This window comes from Anomaloglossus baeobatrachus, chromosome 3, assembly GCF_048569485.1.
Source record: "Anomaloglossus baeobatrachus isolate aAnoBae1 chromosome 3, aAnoBae1.hap1, whole genome shotgun sequence".
NCBI classification, from domain to species: Eukaryota; Metazoa; Chordata; class Amphibia; order Anura; family Aromobatidae; genus Anomaloglossus; species Anomaloglossus baeobatrachus.
The window spans coordinates 118,485,228-118,504,006 of NC_134355.1; the positions used below are offsets into that span (position 1 = coordinate 118,485,228).

At 41.7% G+C, this 18,779-nt stretch overlaps 1 protein-coding gene across 1 annotated transcript in view; it reads right to left on the reverse strand.

The window, feature by feature from the left end:
• Positions 1-18,779, reverse strand: part of LOC142296136 (heme-binding protein 2-like) — a 29,991-nt gene that overhangs the window by 2,391 nt on the left and 8,821 nt on the right. The window contains exons 2-3 of the mRNA XM_075339397.1: positions 10,686-10,815; positions 835-1,003 (exon numbers count right to left, since the gene is read on the reverse strand). Of these exons, the coding sequence (XP_075195512.1) occupies positions 835-1,003; positions 10,686-10,815 (299 nt within the window). The remainder of the gene's footprint in view (positions 1-834; positions 1,004-10,685; positions 10,816-18,779) is intronic.

Sequence of the window (18,779 nt, forward strand, 5' to 3'; positions counted from 1 at the left end):
AATGTGTTCATCTATTGTACCAGCAATATCAATGTGTTGGAAGTACTATGTGAAACTTATAGTAAAAGACTGCTAAAAAAGAACCCCAAGTCTGTCGATGACTTCCCAGCGGAAGAATCCTTGACAGCACAATGGCCTAGTCACAGGTATGGCTTGCACACACAAAAACCACAGACCCAGCCAGGATCACCAAGACCAATCCCTTCCCCATTGCTCTGTGAAGATGGCCGGAGTGCCAACCACAAAAGGAGAACTTCTGAGAAGCCCCTCACCCTCAACTACTGCCCTGGGCCACCCACAGAGTAGGAAAGAAAAAGAAGTAGATATCTTATTAATGAATTATGTTAATTTTTCTAAAAAAAAAATTGGGTGGGGCAACATTACTGGGATCTTCCCAATTACAAGAAGGGATTGAGGCATTTAGTTAATTGGAGTCCTCTTGTAGACTTAGCAAATACAGTGACATGCTCAGCCATGGACTGTGGCTGGTACCACAATTCAATTCAAGAGTAACTTCACCCAAAAAAGATTTTAGGAGACAATGATGAAGTCCATGGGTTCAGACCTCCACTGATTCTTCAATTATGGAACAGCTACATCCATTTAGAGGAACAGACTAATCAGATCCAGAATGCCTGGATGTGAATACATTTTGTAGAAGAAATGGGGAAAAGACATTCAGAAGATTTATTCTTTCAAGGAAAAAATGATCAAAACCAAACAAAAGCTTTAGGTTATTTCTAGAAAAATGGTTTCTGGTTTACTATTCAAAGTCTAAATTTCATTTTTTTACAGAACTTTACTAGAAATCAGCCATGTTTTGTAGATCATTACCTGACATAGTAAGATGTTGGAGGGTAGCTTTCCAAATACAAAGAAGAGTCCTTAGGTGCAGGGGGATTCACAATGGACATGGGCACAAAGAAAGACATTGTGGCATTAATGGATGGGTCAGCCAATGGCACAATAGCACGGACTGGGACAGTCATTTTAATAGTTACACCTATGAAAAACAGATAAAACTGGTCAGTCTTCGATAAGTGAAATATTCTACTGTAATCCTGCATGCAATTCCCTATGCATCAAATATATGTACATATTCTTATTTTTTTTATTTTAATATACAGTATATCTCATTTTATATATATATATATATATATATATATATATATATATATATATATATACACAGTGCTTACAAGTAGTATTCAACCCCCTGCAGATTTAGCAGGTTTGATAAGATGCAAATAAGTTAGAGCCTGCAAACTTCAAACAAGAGCAGGATTTATTAACAGATGCATAAATCTTACAAACCAACAAGTTATGTTGCTCAGTTAAATTTTAATAAATTTTCAGCATAAAAGTGTGGTTCAATTATTATTCAACCCCTAGGTTTAATATTTTGTGGAATAACCCTTGTTTGCAATTACAGCTAATAATCAAATTGTCTCTCCAGTAAAGGAGACAAACTCTAGCACAGCGCCACCTATTGGAAGTAGCGATCCTAAAAGTCACAAGTGGATTTTTAACAATCCTCTGCAATAGGACTCAGGATATATAAGCCAGATCAGAATCCCAATTTGCAGACACGGTGTTTCGGGGTGCTTGCCCCTCGTCAGTGCAAAGTAGGGGGGGTGTCTGATCTGGCTCATGAGAAAGCTATGTGGGGACCACGAGGGAACACTATTCTCCTTAAGGAGACTTTGCAAGCCAGTCTGCTAATAATCGTCTTTTATAAGACCTGATCAGGCCGGCACAGGTCTCTGGAGTTATCTTGGCCCACTCCTCCATGCAGATCTTCTCCAAGTTATCTAGGTTCTTTGGGTGTCTCATGTGGACTTTAATCTTGAGCTCCTTCCACAAGTTTTCAATTGGGTTAAGGTCAGGAGACTGACTAGGCCACTGCAACACCTTGATTTTTTCCCTCTTGAACCAGGCCTTGGTTTTCTTGGCTGTGTGCTTTGGGTCGTTGTCTTGTTGCAAGATGAAATGATGACCCATCTTAAGATCCTTGATGGAGGAGCGCAGGTTCTTGGCCAAAATCTCCAGGTAGGCCGTGCTATCCATCTTCCCATGGATGTGAAACAGATGGCCAGGCCCCTTGGCTGAGAAACAGCCCCACAGCATGATGCTGCGACCACCATGCTTGACTGTAGGGATGGTATTCTTGGGGTCGTATGCAGTGCCATCCAGTCTCCAAACGTCACGTGTGTGGTTGGCACCAAAGATCTCGATCTTGGTCTCATCAGACCAGAGAACCTTGAACCAGTCTGTCTCAGAGTCCTCCAAGTGATCATGAGCAAACTGTAGACGAGCCTTGACATGACGCTTTGAAAGTAAAGGTACCTTACTGTCTGGAACGGAGACCATTGCGGTGGAGTACGTTACTTATGGTATTGACTGAAACCAATGTCCCCACTGCCATGAGATCTTCCCGGAGCTCCTTCCTTGTTGTCCTTGGGTTAGCCTTGACTCTTCGGACAAGCCTGGCCTCGGCACGGGTGGAAACTTTCAAAGGCTGTCTAGGCCGTGGAAGGCTAACAGTAGTTCCATAAGCCTTCCACTTCCGGATGATGCTCCCAACAGTGGAGACAGGTAGGCCCAACTCCTTGGAAAGGGTTTTGTACCCCTTGCCAGCCTTGTGACCCTCCACGATCTTGTCTATGATGGCCTTGGAATGCTCCTTTGTCTTTCCCATGTTGATCATGTATGAGTGCTGTTCACAAGTTTTGGGAGGGTCTTAATTAGTCAGAAAAGGCTGGAAAAAGAGATAATTAATTCAAACATGTGAAGCTCATTGTTCTTTGTGCCTGAAATACTTCTTAATACTTTAGGGGAACCAAACAGAATTCTTGTGGTTTGAGGGGTTGAATAATAAATGACCCTCTGAATAAACTTTTCACAATTGCATTTCACACTTCCAGGCTGATCTACAGTCCAAATGTCACATTGCCAAGTTAATTCCGAATGTGTAAACCTGCTAGATCTGCAGGGGGTTGAATACTACTTATAGGCACTGTGTATATATATATATATATATATATATATATATATATATATATATATATATATATATATATATATATATATATATATATATATATATATATATATATATATATATATATATATATATATATATATATATATATATATATATATATATATATATATATATATATATATATATATATATATATATATATATATATATATAATTATATGTGTTACAGGCAATGTATGAAAACCCTGTCGTTTTCAGGCAAGGTATGAAATATCTGCGTTGTTCTATACTTTGTCAAGCATTACATAAAATGTCTAGGTATTATAAAGTGACAAGAACTGCTCAGGCAAAGTGTCTGATCTAATGCCCAGATTGGAAAAGTCTTTAGTAACAAATAGTCAAAAACACTAATGAAAGAAGAAATCCTAAACGAACAACAGGATATCTTTACTGGGATAAATGATTGATTGTTCTCCATGAGAGAAACAAAATTATAATTTTGTAGTTGTGATACCTTTTAATGGCTAACTAAAATAAAATGGTGTTACAAAGCAAGCTTTCGAGACATCTCAGATCCCTTCTTCATGCCATGGTATGACAAAATATCTGAAGAAACACAAATATATACACAAATAAGTTGGAAGGCGATAACTCCGCACTTTTAAGATCAGATGGAGTGCACCTTACGGACATTGCTCAAGACATTTTGTTGTCCGGGATACAGGATGGAGTGGATCAGGCCCTCAAGGTGATGGGTGGGGGTCTGAGTTCTGTGTAGGCGGTACACATGATCCTCCGTGGCGGAAAAGGTGGAGAGGTCAAAGGTTGTAACCGATCGTTGGCTGTTCGCCTGTTGGTCGTAGACAAGTTTGCGGCGACAAGCTCGTAATGACATTGAAGGGCCCTTCTCTACCTATGAAATTAATAAACTGTGGCCAACCAGTTTTCACCCCATCTAGGCCTGGCCAAGTTTTCATTTGGGGACTGGTGGGAGGAGGGGGAAGGCACCGTTTCAGACACGCGGGTCTCCACAGTCTGGCAGGTACGGTACTGATTAAGGAACGTGCCTCTAACTGTGGATCCCTCCTGGCCAATGCTAAAGGAAACAATGGTTGTGCCCATTTCCTCTCTTTCCACAATTCCCCAGGTGAAGCACTAATTGTGATGCCCAGCTGACCAACAGGATCACAGGGGAAGGGGGGGGTCCAGCCACACCTACAGGAGTTATATTCAGTGCCCGGGGTCAGTGATTTCCTCTTTCCCTAGAAGCTTTTTCTTTACTGGGAAAAACACAAACAGAAGTGTCATTCCTGACTATTAATTAGTCTTTAGTAACAAACAGGATAGCTTTGCTGAGAAACAAAATAAAAAAAAAAAAAAGAGAAAAGGAATCAGAAGTGTCATTCCTGACTATTTGTTGCATCACGGGAGACTAGAATGGCATTTTGAATTGCACTTAATTTAATTTTTTTTTTACGCAAAAGCATTTGTTAGTTTGGCACTTAGTCTTGCACATACACCTCAAGTCTGCTGCTACGGCACAGCAAGCACACTACTTCATTCCAGAAAGCATACAGGGTATCCCGTCCAAAAGTAGTAGGTGGACAGGCAGCAGATGTGTGAAACTGGTTACTAAGGGCAACTGAGCCAATCAGATTCCACTTTTCATTCCTCACAGACTTTTTGGAAAATGAAAGGTGCAATCTGATTGGTTGCTAATGCTAAGGGCAACTGAGCCAGTTTCACACATCTGCTGCTGCCTGCTCTGTCCACCTACTTTTGGATGGACCACCCCTGTAGTATTCTACACTCTGCCTGTTTGTCATTTAGGTATTCTATAGAATGACTAGGAAATGTATGAACATTGATGTATTTCATACTTTGACGACCCATTTCTGGCATTGTATACATTGCCTAGGTATTCTATAGAATGCCTGTTTCTACAAATTGCCGGTAACATTTTTTATAGAATTAAAGTACTTTACTATAAAATGTATTTACAAAAGTTATTTTTTTCCTATAATATCATGAGTTTAGAAAGATTATGGCTGTTTTGCGAAGAAAGAGAAAAAAAGGTGATCTAATTTACATGTACACATATGCAACCAGCTGGCACTTTATTACTTCTAAAGAAGAAATAGGACAGGATTCATTACAGTTAGAGGTGTCAGATTGTGAAATACTATGACACAAAAGGTAACAATGGCAGATAGGATGTAGCATTTAAAGGACGGCTGGATGCTTATCTGTTGACAAAGGGTATTGAGTAACTTAAACACTAGTGATAAAAAAAAAATAAAAAAAAGTATAATTGACAAGAAAGGTGGATGGCCCTATGTAACCGATTTTAATTTACTTATTTTAACAGATTTTATATTAGAAAATTGACTATTATAGACGTTTAGTAAATTAACAGACTGTTTTGCAGTCAGAATGTGGAAGATATTAACATTAATATGGTTTTTAAGCAGAATTAGTGGAGATTTGGAAGGCTTTTGTCAGTTATAATTATTAAGTCTTATCTGTCTGTGCTATGACATTTTTATTCTAAGGCTATGTGCACACAGAGGGCCTTTTTGTCTGATTTTTGTCTTTTTTTTGTGTTTTTCATTCGAAACTTATTCTTTTCAATGGAATCTGCCAGAATGTTTTTACTATGTAATCGGAAAGCAGTGATTTGTCTAAAAAACAAATATATTCCCATGTCACTTGTTTATTTCTAAATTTTGTGCAGTTATATTGGTTTACCTGGTGAAAATAAACATTTGACATGCAAAAACAAAACCCAAAAAATTAGTGACCAATATAGCCACCTTTCTTTATGATGACTCAACAGCCTACCATCCATAGATTCTGTCAGTTGCTTGCTCTGTTTACGATCAACATTGCATGCAGCAGCCACCACAGGCTCCCAGACACTGTTCCGAGAGGTGTACCGTTTTCCCTCCCTGTAGTTCTCACATTTTATGAGGGACCACAGGTTCTCTATGGGGTTTAGATCAGGTGAACAAGGAGAACATGTCATTATCTTTTCATCTTTTAGACCTTTACTGGGCAGCCACGCTGTGGAGTAGTTGAATGCATGTGATGGACATTGTCCTGCATGAAAATAATGTTATTCTTGAACGATACCGACTTCTTCCTGTACCACTGCTTGAAGAAGTTGTCTTCCAGAAACTGGCAGTAAGTCTGAGAGTTGAGCTTCACTCCATCCCCAACCCGAAAAGGTCCCACAAGTTCATCTTTGATGATACCAGCCTATATCAGTACCCCACCTCCACTTTGCTGGTGTCAGAGTCGGAGTGGAGCTCTCTGCCCTTTACTGATCCAGCCTCTGGCCCATCAAGAGTCTCTCATTTCATCAGTCTATAAAACCTTTGAAAAATCAGTCTAAGGCCCTGTGCGCACTAGGCGTTTTTACCCGCAGATTTACCCACTGTTTTGCTGCAGAAATTTCTTGAGACATGTTTGTAATCTTCTTGCAGACATTTCCCAGCAAAACCTATGGGAAAAAAAAAAATAGCTGTGCGCACACTGGGTTTTTTTCCCTCAAGAAAATTCTTTCTGAAGATTTTCTTGAGAAAATGTGCATGTCACTTCTTTTCCGCAGGTACCTGCGGTATACCCCCGGTATTTCACTCCATTCACTGTAATCGCGAAATACCGGGGGTATACCGCAGGTAGCAAATGATGTGCGGTATAACCCCGGTATAGCCGCGATTTACCTGCGGTAATGTTAATCGCTGCCTGCGGTTTTGCAGGAAGTAATGTCATTATGACAGAAGAGGAAGCGGAGCAGAGTAAAACACACACGTCACATTCCCTGGATGCCGCACAGATGCACTTCCGTGTGACCTCCAGGTGCCCGTGCAGTCTGTGTCCTGCTCCGGCCCCGCGGCTGCCTGCACTCCAGTGTCAGTGTCTGCCCGCAGTATCAGCAGCTTGTCACCCTGCAGTGCGTGCAGCCAAGGGGATGCCGAGCGCTGCTGTCAGGAGGTGAAATGAGATCATTACCTGCTGTGATGATCTCCTGCCTCCTGACATCACCACTGTCACTGCCGTCTATGCCCGCGGCCCGAGACTGTCACTAGCGGTGATGTCACGTGCTCTCGCGATACTGCTGAGAACGCGGAGGGCATAGAAGACATTGACAGCACTGATGGCAGGACTGCAGGAGATCATCACAGCAGGTAATGATCTCATCTAATCTGACAGCAGCGCTCGTTGTGCCCTGCAGTGACCTGGGCTGACTTATTGATGTTAGCTCAGGTCACTGCTTTGCTCTCCCAGCCAATGGGGAACATTCTGTTCTTCATTGACTGGGACAGTGACTATGGTATGGATTCCGTGGGACCCCCTTATTGGATTACGCCAGACCAGGATTTGATTGTTCTTGTCAATAAATTGGTGAAAAGAGGGAATGTGGGGAGTATTTTTTCAAATAAAACTTTTTTTGTCGTCTATTTTTTATTTCTTACTGACTAGGTTAGTGATGTCGGGTATCTGATAGACGCTTGACATCACTAACCCCAGGGCTTGATGCCAGGTGACATTACATATCTGGCATCAACCCCATATATTACTCAGTTTGCCACCGCACCAGGGCAATGGGATGAGTTGGGGCGAAGCGCCAGGATTGGCACGTCTAATGGATGCGCCACTTCTGGGGTGGCTGTGGCCTGCTATTTTTAGGCTGGGGAGTGTCCAATAACAGTGGACCTCCCTAGTCTGAGAATATCAGACCCCAGCTGTCCGCTTTACCTTGGCTGGTGATCCAATTTGTGGGGGACCCCACGTTTTTTGTTTTAAATTATTTATTTAATGTAAAATAACAGCGTGGGGTGCCTTCTGTTTTGGATTACCAGCCAAGGTGAAGCTGCCAGCTGTGGTCTGCAGGCTACAGCCGTCTGCTTTACCCTAGCTGGCTACAAAAGATGGGGGGACCTCGTCATTTTTTTTTAATTATTTATTTTTTGGCTAAACACAAGGCTAGGTACCCTTTAGTGCCACATGAAAGTCACTAAAGGGTGCCAGCTTATAATATGCAGGGGGGGTGGGACATTATGTAGGTCTTTCTCATCTAGCTATTCATCTTTCCCTCTATCCATTATCGGTCTATCGATTATCTATTATTATCTATATTATTTATTACAGTTCAGCATAAAAAAAAACTGCAGGGACCAACCTGCGGATAAATCGCTGCAAAAACGCATGAGTTTTTTCCCGCGGTTTTGGTGCGGTTTTTTACCGTAGCTGCGGTAATCTTCAACTCCCAGAAGTTTCTCAAGAAATTTTCTTGAGAGAAATCACTTTTCTAGTGCGCACATAGCCTTAAGATATTTCTTGGTCCAGTCTTGACGTTTTATCTTATTTTTCTTGTTCAAAGGTGGTCGTTTTTCAGCCTTCCTTACCTTGGCCATGTCCCCGAGTATGGCACACCTTGTGCTTTTTGATACTCCCGTAATGCTGCAGCTCTGAAATATGGCCAAACTGGTAGCAAATAGCATCTTGGCAGCTTCACGCTTGATTTTCCTCAATTCATGGGCAATTATTTTGCGCCTTTTTTTGCCCAACGCGCTTCTTGTGACCCTGTTGGCTATTTGCCATGAAACGCTTGATTGTTCAGTGATCACGCTTCAAAAGTTTGGCAATTTCAAAACTTCTGCATCCCTCTGCAGGACATCTCACAATTTTGGACTTTTCAGAGCCCATGAAATCTTTCTTCTGACGCATTTTGCCAAAGGAAAGGAAGTTGCCTAATTATTAAGCACACCTTATATAGGCTGTTGATGTCAATATACCACACCCCTCCTCATTACAGAGATGCTAGTAGTTGGCTCTCAAGCCTATACAGCTTGGAGTACGACAACATGTATAAAAAGTATCCTGTGATCAAAATACTCATTTGCCTAATAATTCTGCACACAGTGTAGTTAGCAACTCCCTACCTGTTGTGCAAGACACTAAAAACTAATAAAAGTTCTGGATAACCCCTTTAAAATGTTGTGAAACTTTTTTTTTTACTTACTGTATAAGCGGCACAAATTAATGCAAGGCGTTTCCATAAGGGCAGTTTCACACCAAACACCCCTGCAGTTTTGGATCCAGTTTTTTATTTAAAGCCAGAGGTGGATAGAGCACGGAGAAGAATAAATGCTTTATAATTATATATCTCCCATTTAGTTTTTTTCGCCCCATTATATATCTTGTATATTTCCCATTCATTATGAACAGGGCCGGAGTCAGCACGCGGCATACCTGGGCAAATGCCGGGGCCCTGGAGAGCCGGGGGAGCCCACTCGGCCTAGTCAGTTCTGGTGCCCCTTGGCCGGGGCCCCCTCGCCTTAGTTCTGCTGCCCCCGGGCCGAGTTCCACAGTCCTCGGCAGGAATCTGCAGCGCCGTCCCTTTAAGGCGCGCAGACTTCCTGGTTTGAACTTCATCTGTGGGCGGAGCTACCGACCGGCCTGCTCAGTCCCACAGATGAAGGAGTTGCAGTGCCAGCCAGCGACCCCCAGCACAGCTCTTCTCTCCGGCGCTGTGTGGGCCCCCTCTCCGGCGCTGTGTGGGCCCCCTCTCCGGCGCTGTGTGGGCCCCCTCTCCGGCGCTGTGTGGGCCCCCTCTCCGGCGCTGTGTGGGCCCCCTCTCCGGCGCTGTGTGGGCCCCCTCTCCACCGTGACCTGAGAGGTATGTGCCCTCCCCGCCCCCGATTTATGGGCCCTGGGGAGCTGTATGGGCTTCTCCCCCCTTAGGTGTATGCCCTGCCCCCCGGTGCTGTATGTGCTGGCCCCTGGAGCTGTGTGTGTGGGTCCCACAGAGCTACGTGTGTGTCTGTATGTATGCAGCAGAGCTATGTGTGTATGTATGTAGCAGAGCTATATGTGTATGTATGTAGCAGATTCATGTATGTATGTAGCAGAGCTATGTGTGTATGTATGTAGCAGATTCATGTATGTATGTAGCAGAGCTATGTGTGTATGTATGTAGCAGATTCATGTATGTATGTAGCAGAGCTATGTATGTAGCAGAGCTATGTGTGTATGTATCCAGCAGAGCTGTGTATGTATGTAGCAGAGCTATGTGTGTATGTAGCAGAGCTATGTGTGTATGTATCCAGCAGAGCTGTGTATGTATGTAGCAGAGCTGTGTATGTATGTAGCAGAGCTATGTGTGTATGTATGTAGCAGAGCTATGTGTGTATGTATGTAGCAGAGCTATGTGTGTATGTATGTAGCAGAGCTATGTGTGTATGTATCCAGCAGAGCTGTGTATGTATGTAGCAGAGCTATGTGTGTATGTAGCAGAGCTATGTGTGTATGTAGCAGAGCTATGTGTGTATGTATCCAGCAGAGCTGTGTGTGTCTGTATGTATGTATCTAGCAGAGTTGTGTTGTGTGTCTGTATGCATGTATGATGTGTATCTATGTATGTCAGTGTATATGACTGTATAGATATGTCAGTTCTATACGTATTTTTGTGAGTTTGTCTTTAAATATGTATATGTATGTGTACGTATGTGTGTGTCTGCGTGTGGATGGGGCCCACCGGGACTCTTCCGCCCAGGTCCCACAAAAACCTGGAGCCGGCCCTGATTATGAATACACATCTCGCATTGGAAAGAAACTGCAAAAAAGACTAACAAAATCTCCATCATTATCCATCCAAACACTATATACACGTTACCTTCCATATTCTGTCCATTAATATAATTTAAGAGGCGTTTGAAGCTTTTCATTATTCCAAGACCAAACATGTCTGTTTCTAGCTGCGTAGTCACCCAGTGACTGGAGTCGTATCTTCTGAGCTCAAAAGTCTGAAAAAGATTATGAACTTTTTAGAAGCAGATAGAGTCTATAGTATGTAAGCAGACAGAAAGGTCAACAAAGGTCTATATTGTGCATGACAATGACTCCAACCTGGGGGGGGGGATAAGGGACTGGGTATTTATCATTTATATTATATATATCACCCTACCTCGTGCCCCCATTTGCATCCCAAGCTCAAATTTGCAGTTCAATTATCCTGCTTCCAAGATGGCTGCAAGGCATAAGGGGTGCTGTGGTAAGTCTAATTGGTGCCTACCCTTCCTTTCCTATTTCGCAGTACAGTTGAGGCAGGGTAGGTGTAATTTAGACTTATCATAGTCTGTACACATAACTGCGGTGGCCATCTTGGAGGCCATCTGAGTGGAGGAGGCAGCAGGAGATCAGCAAAGGAAAAAATCCAGCATCATGGAGATTTTGTAGAAATAAAACTTGATTTTATTGTAGCAGAATAAAAACATGCAGACTGTGCAGTGGGCACAGAGGCACAGGTGAAAAGTGTGGGTTATCCAACGTGTTTCGACCAGAGAGTCTTATTCATGGCATGTGATTTACCCCAAACTGATTCAGTATTTAAAAAGGTACACATTACACGTCATGGGATGGACTTGGTGCTCAATTAAAACTAAAACCGTGCAGGTGTGCATTCCCAGTGAACAGATGCACCAATAACACGTAGTGGGGATAAAAACTTGTATGTAGAAAACCACAATATGAAGAATGAATAAATAAGATTTATCACAAAATTTTGGATTTGTATGTAAACATGGTGAATCCATAATGAGAGAACTACAAAACAGCTTTCAATACTATTATAAATCATTTCCATATAAGACATACAGCAATAAATTTGGAGTGATTATTGGAAGCTGAAAATAACAGAGGGCAAACATGAGAGAGATGTCTATTAGTCCTGTATAAAGCAGTTAAGTACACAGTTAATTTTATATTAGTACATAAAATATATCTGAATGTTAGATAGTGAATTTCTGCACAGGAGGCAAAAAAAAAAAAAACAAAAACAAGAGAAAAAAACAAAAAAAAACAAAACACCATATATACCGCAAATGCCATAGTAAATCCAGGTTATATATATATATATATATATATATATATATATATATATATATATATATATATATATATATATATATATATATATATATATATATATATATATATATATATATATATATATATATATATAGACCATTATGAATTAAGGGAGAGACCACAGATCGTTGTTATTAGGTGTACTGCAAGATTAAATCCTGTCGGGTATTCAGACCATGCGGCACCCTGGTCCCAAGCCTGAATATCCAAAAGGATTCTCTATTGAGAAGTTTTCTTCTGTGGTCTCCCCCTCTAACGGGCTTGGTGACTTTTACAATTCCCATAAAAGCAAAGGAATCAGTGCATCTATCATGAACACTAACAAAGTGCCAAGAAACTGCTGAAATGTTAAGTGCATTTACATTTAAAGTATCCGACAGATGTCGTCTGATTCGTTTTTTTAGGGGGTTCCCCGTGCAGCGGTATATATGCTGTTTTTTCTTGGTGTTTTTTTTTTCCTTTTTTTTTGCCTCCTGGGCAGAAATTTACTAACATTCAGATATATTTTATGTACTAATATAAAATTAACTGTGTACTTGATAACTGCTTTATACAGGACTAATAGAAATCTGTCATGTTTGCCCTCTGTTATTTTCAGCTTCCAATAATCACTCCAAATTTATTGCTGTATGTCTTATATGAAAATGATTTATAATAGTATTGAAAGCTGTTTTGTAGTTCTCTCATTATGGATTCACCATGTTTACATACAAATCCAATGTTTTTGTGATATTTTTCTTAATCTTATTTATTCATTCTTCATATTGTGGTTTTCTAGATACATGTTTATCCCCACTACGTGTTATTGGTGCATCTGTTCACTGGGAATGCACACCTGCACGGTTTTAGTTTTAATTGAGCACTAAGTCCATCCCATGACGTGTAATGTGTACCTTTTAAATACTGAATCAGTTTGGGGTAAATCACATGCCATGAATAAGACTCTCTGGTCGAAACACATTGGATAACCCACACTTTTCACCTGTGCCTCTGTGCCCACTGCACAGTCTGCATGTTTTTATTCTGCTACAATAAAATCAAGTTTTATTTCTACAAAATCTCCATGATGCTGGATTTTTTCCTTTGCTGATATCCATTGCCGCCCGGGCCAGGGCGTTTCCTTGCACCATTGCAGAATCCAGGAGTGAAGAGGGGTGAACTGACAACCTTTTTTATTCTTATGAGGCAGCAGGAGAGAAACAGAGCATCGGTAAGGGGAAAATTAATTTTTATTCTCAGGGTCACTTTAAAGGACAAAGAATTTAATTTTTATCACCACATTCCAACTGAAGTAGCAAGAGTGCTTACATATTCTTTGTAATACTGCAGGTAAATAGATTAAAGGGAACCAACCACGAGGATTTTGCAATATGAAGTAAAGGCAGTGTCATACTGGTATTAAGATGCTGAATCCAGGCATACCTGTTGTTGAAAGATCGAATGCTTGGTTGATGAAATATCTACAACCCCTGGCAAAAATTATGGAATCCCCTGGCTCTGAGGAGGTTCATTCAGTTGTTTACCTTTGTTTAAAAAAGCAAATCACAGACAAAACTAAAGTAATTTCAAATGGCAACTTTCTGGCTTTAAGAAACACTTAAGAAAAAAAAAAAATAAAAAATGATGAAAACATAATGCGCTAGCCAGTAACGGTTACTTTTCAAAACCAAGCGGGGAAAAAAAAAAATTATGGAATCACTCAATTGAGGAAAACATTATGGAATCATGAAAAACTAACAAAAGAACACTCCAAGACATCACTAGTATTTTGTTGCACCACCTCTGGCTTTTATAAACAGCTTGCAGTCTGAGGCATGGACTTAATGAGTGACAAACAGTACTCTTCATCAATCTGGCTCCAACTTTCTCTGATTGCTGTTGCCAGATCAGCTTTGCAGGTTGGAGCCTTGTCATGGACCATTTTCTTCAACTTCCAAAGATTTTCAATTGGATTGAGATCCGGACTATTTGCAGGCCATGACAATGACCTTATGTGTCTTCTTACGAGGAATGTTTTCACAGTTTTTGCTCTATGGCAGGATGCATTATCAGCTTGATAAATGATTTAATCACCCCCAAACATCCTTTCAATTGATGGGATAAAAAAAAGTGTCAAATTTCAATATAAACTTGGGCATTTATTGAGATGTAATGACAGCCATCTCAGTGCCTTTACCTGACATGCAGCCCCATATCAATGAGTGTGGAAATTTACATGTTCTCTTCAGGCAGTCATCTTTTTATTGTTTAGCTTTTCTGTATGTAAATCCCATTTCCTTTAGGCGGTTTCTTACAGTTCGGTAACAGACATTGACTCCAGTTTCCTCCCATTCGTTCCTCATTTGTTTTGTTGTGCATTTCCTGTTTTGGAGACATATTGCTTTAAGTTTCCTGTCTTGATGCTTTGAGGTCTTCCTTGGTCTACCAGTATGTTTGCCTTTAACAACCTTCCCACGTTGTTTGTATTTGGTCCAGATTTTAGACACAGCGGACTGAACAACCAAACATCTTTTGCAACATTGCGTGATGATTTACCCTCTTTTAAGAGTTAGATAATTCTCTCCTTTGTTTCAATTGACATCTCTCGTGTTGGAGCCATGATTCATGTCAGTGCACTTTGTGCCACAGCTCTCCAAGGTGTGATCACTCCTTTTTAGATGCAGACTAACAAGCAGATCTTATTTGATGCAGGTGTTAGTTTTGAGAATGAAAATTTACAGGGTGATTCCATAATTTTTCCCCCCTGTTTGGGCTTGAAAAGTAATAGTTACTGGCTAGCACATTATGTTTTAATGATTTCATTTAGTGTTTCTTAAAGCCAGAAAGTTGCCATTTGAAATTACTTTAGTTTGGTCATATATCTGTGATCTGCTTTTTTTTTTTAACAAAAGTAAAACTGAATGAACATCCTCAGAGCCAGGTGATTCCATAATTTTTGCCAGGGGGTTGTATAATCAAAGTTGTAGAAATGCACTGCACTTTGATGGGTGCATCAGGGGCGGGTTTTTGGGGGTTGGGTCCTCTGCATTTATTCCTCCTCCGTCGTCCTCCTGGCTTGCCCCCTTTTCTTTATTTGAATATCGCGCAATACTGTCATTGCTAATGTTGGCGATGTGTGCACATTGCGACAATAAAATCACGCATGCACGTACCGCGATCTTAGGTGACACTGAAGACTATAAGATGCATTGGCGAGTGTGCAGATTTATTTTTTTTTTTTACATCTGTGCATGTGCCAATGCCTCTCAGTCTGCACCACACTGTCTTCAATAAAATTACGCCAGAGACCGTGACACATGCAACGCAGACTCCGGCGCTATTTTAATGAAGACATAATTACTGTGGCAGTGTACACGGAGCAGTTTTAGTCGCCGGTCACTATACTGTTAGGAGTGGTTGTAATCTCTCGCTGGCACTTTGACAGACACCTCGCTCACACGGATGCACTGCAGAGTGAGCTGTCAAAGTGTTGGGGATTTTTTTAAACAAGAAAAACTGAAATATCACATGGTCATAAGTATTCAGACCCTTTGCTTAATAGTGAGTAGAAGCACCCTTTTGAGCTAGTACAGCCATGAGTCTTCTTGGGAATGATGCAACAAGTTTTTCACACCTGGATTTGGGGATCCTCTGCTGCCATTCTTCCTTGCAGATCCTCTCCAGTTCCATCAGGTTGGATGGTGGACAGCCATTTGTCAGGTCTCTCCAGCGATGCTCAACTGGGTTTAGGTCAGGACTCTGGCTGGCCAGTCAAGAATGGTCACAGAGTTATTCTGAAGCCACTGCTTTGTTATTTTAGCTGTGTGCTTAGGGTCATTGTCTTGTTGGAAGATGGACCTTCGGCCAAGTCTGAGGTCCAGAGCACTCTGAAAGAGGTTTTTTTCCAGGATATCTCTGTACTTGGCCGCATTCATCTTTCCTTCAATTGCAACCAGTCATCCTGTTTCTGCAGCTAAAAAACACCCCCATAGCATGATGCTGCCACCACCATGTTTCACGGTTGGTATTGTATTGGACAGGTGATGAGCAGTGCCTGGTTTTCGCGACACATACCGCTTAGAATTATCACCAAAAAAATCTATCTTTGTCTCAGACCAGAGAATCTTATTTCCCGTAGTCTGGGAGTCCTTCATGTGTATTTTGCAAACTATGAGGGCTTTCATATGTCTTGCACTGACTACAGGCTTCTGTCAGGCCACTCTGCCATAAAGGCCCGACTGGTGGAGGGCTGCAGCGATAGTTGACTTTGTGGAACTTTCTTCCATCTCCCTACTGCATCTCTGGAGCTCAGCCACAGTGATCTTGGGATTCTTCTTTAACTTGGTCACCAAGGCTCTTCTCCCACGATTGCTCAGTTTGGCTGGGCAGCCAGGTCTAGGAAGAGTTCTGGTGGTCCCAAACTTCTTCCATTTAAGGATTATGGAGGCCACTGTGCTCTTAGGAACCTTGAGTACTGCAGAAATTCTTTTGAAACCTTTGCCAGATCTGTGCCTTGCCACAATTCTGTCAGAGCTCCTTGGGCAGTTCTTTTTACCTCATGATTCTCATTTGGTCTGACATGCACTGTGAGCTGTGAGGTCCTATCAGTTTTAGGCTGGAATCACATTTATGCGTGTAAAATCGGTCCGAGTAGCAGGAAAAAAGTCGGCCGATTTTAGTTCACGTTCAGAATAGTATGCTCTGCAACTGCAATGCGATTTTGTGAATTTTATCATGATAGCAGTGCGTGTATAATGCGTGTTTGATGCGTATGGGATGCATTTTTCCAAATAAACATTTAAATAAATTTAATCATTTAGACATGTGTAACGCTCATGTAAATGACCTCGCAGATGGGAGCTGCCTCATTGATTAACATGGGTCCGAGTGCAATGCGAGAATTTCTCGCATTGCACTACTGCGGGAAAATCGCAAGTGAGAAGCCGGCCTAATAAACACAACTGGACTCCAATGAAGGAGTAGAACCATCTCAAGGAGGATCAAAAGTAAATACACAGCATGTGACTTAAATATGAGTATCTGAGCAAGGAGTCTCAATACTTATGACCATGTGATATTTCAGTTTTTCTTCTTTACAAACATTTCTGGTGGGGTTTTCTGTCAAGATGGGGTGCAGAGTTTACATTAATGAGGAAAAAAAACGATCTTTTTTGAATTTACCAAATGACTGCAATGAAACAGATTGAAAAATGTAAAGGGGTCTGAATACTTTCCGTACCCACTGTATATAAATTCCTACCTGGATAAATTTCCTAATCCACATACTGTATACAAGCCAAAAACTTTAGTGAACAAGATTAAAATTCCACAGTAATTTAATTAAGCAAAATAATATTTAGTCTTAATTTAAAGGGGATATGTCAGCAAGATGCATCCCTATGAAACACTTCCACCAGCATTTTGTGATTTGAAAAGATCTTTCTAAAGTTCTGATAGATAACTATAGCGCTGATAAAATGTATATGCATATCAAGCAAAAGTGTCCTCTGGGCAGACAGTCTTAAGGCCGCTTTACACGGAACGACATCGCTAACGAGAGGTCATTGGGGGGGTGTCACCGAATTTGTGACGCACATCCGGCCTAGTTAGCGAAATCGTTGCGTGTGACACATATGAGCGACCGCTAACGATGCAAAATACTCACCAAATCGTTGATTGTTGACACGTCGTCTATTTCCCAAATATCGTTGCTGATTTTGGATGCAGGTTGTTTGTCGTTCCTGAGGCAGCACACATTGCTACGTGTGACACCCCAGGAACAACGAAGACCGTACCTGCGTCCTCCGGCAACGAGGTGGCCGTGACTTTCATGCGGCTGCTCTCCGCCCCTACGCTTCTATTGGACGGCTGCCGTGTGACGCCGCATGAACCGCCCCCTTAGAAAAAAGGCTGTTCGCCGGCAACAGCGACGTCGTTTGGAAGGTAAGTATGTGTGATGGGTACTAGCGATTTTGTCCGCTATGGGCAGCGACTTGACCACGCACAAACGACGGGGGCAGGTATGAACGCTAGCGATGTCGCAGCGTGTAAAGCCCCCTTTAGGGTATGTAAAACATTTAAAATTGAGATACTTTGCACACAAAAATGGCCTGTTTTATGTGAGCCCAACAGCTAATAGCAAGGCGACCTCTTTTTGTTGTGTTTCTATTAAACTAATGCCTCTTTTTGGGTTAAAAAACCCAAGGTAGGATGTGCCATCAGTCTTTTTCTTAGTCTTAGTTTCCATGATCAGGATTAGCAGCATCTTGGACGCAGTGTGTTTTCCCTGCATCCAAAATGCTGCGTAGTACAGTAGAAGCACGGTGGATGGGATTTATAGAAATCTCCTGCACACTGCTTTTTTTAGCAGCGTAAACTGACATGTGGCACAGATTTCCGATTTGCAGCATGTCTTTGCTTGTGGAGATGTGAGTTTTCTCGGTGGGAGAACACAGCGAAAATCTGCTTCGCCCAGAATGTGATCGTGGGCATGGACTCTGCATATTCCTGCTGAGAACACTCGAGTCTCTGCAAGACAAAACACGCTACATCTAGAATGCAACATGTTCAGATTTGCGGGAACGTAGCCTAAGGGTATCTGTCATTCTTCGGAAACTAGTGAACAGTCAATTGACTTAGAGCTGAATAATGGCACAATCATGGATGGTTTGCCCTTGTCTAGGCAGAGTATTCAAATTTGGTCTGTGCATGTGTGGCGCCCCTGCGGCTCCAGTCGCCACAGAGTACTGCACCTTATTTAAGGTGCAGTATTCGCCTCGAGTAAGGAGGGGGTTAATAACCGGTGTTCCACATTCACACTTTACCTACAGCTTGGGAGCCTTCTCAGTGGGGAGCTGGACTA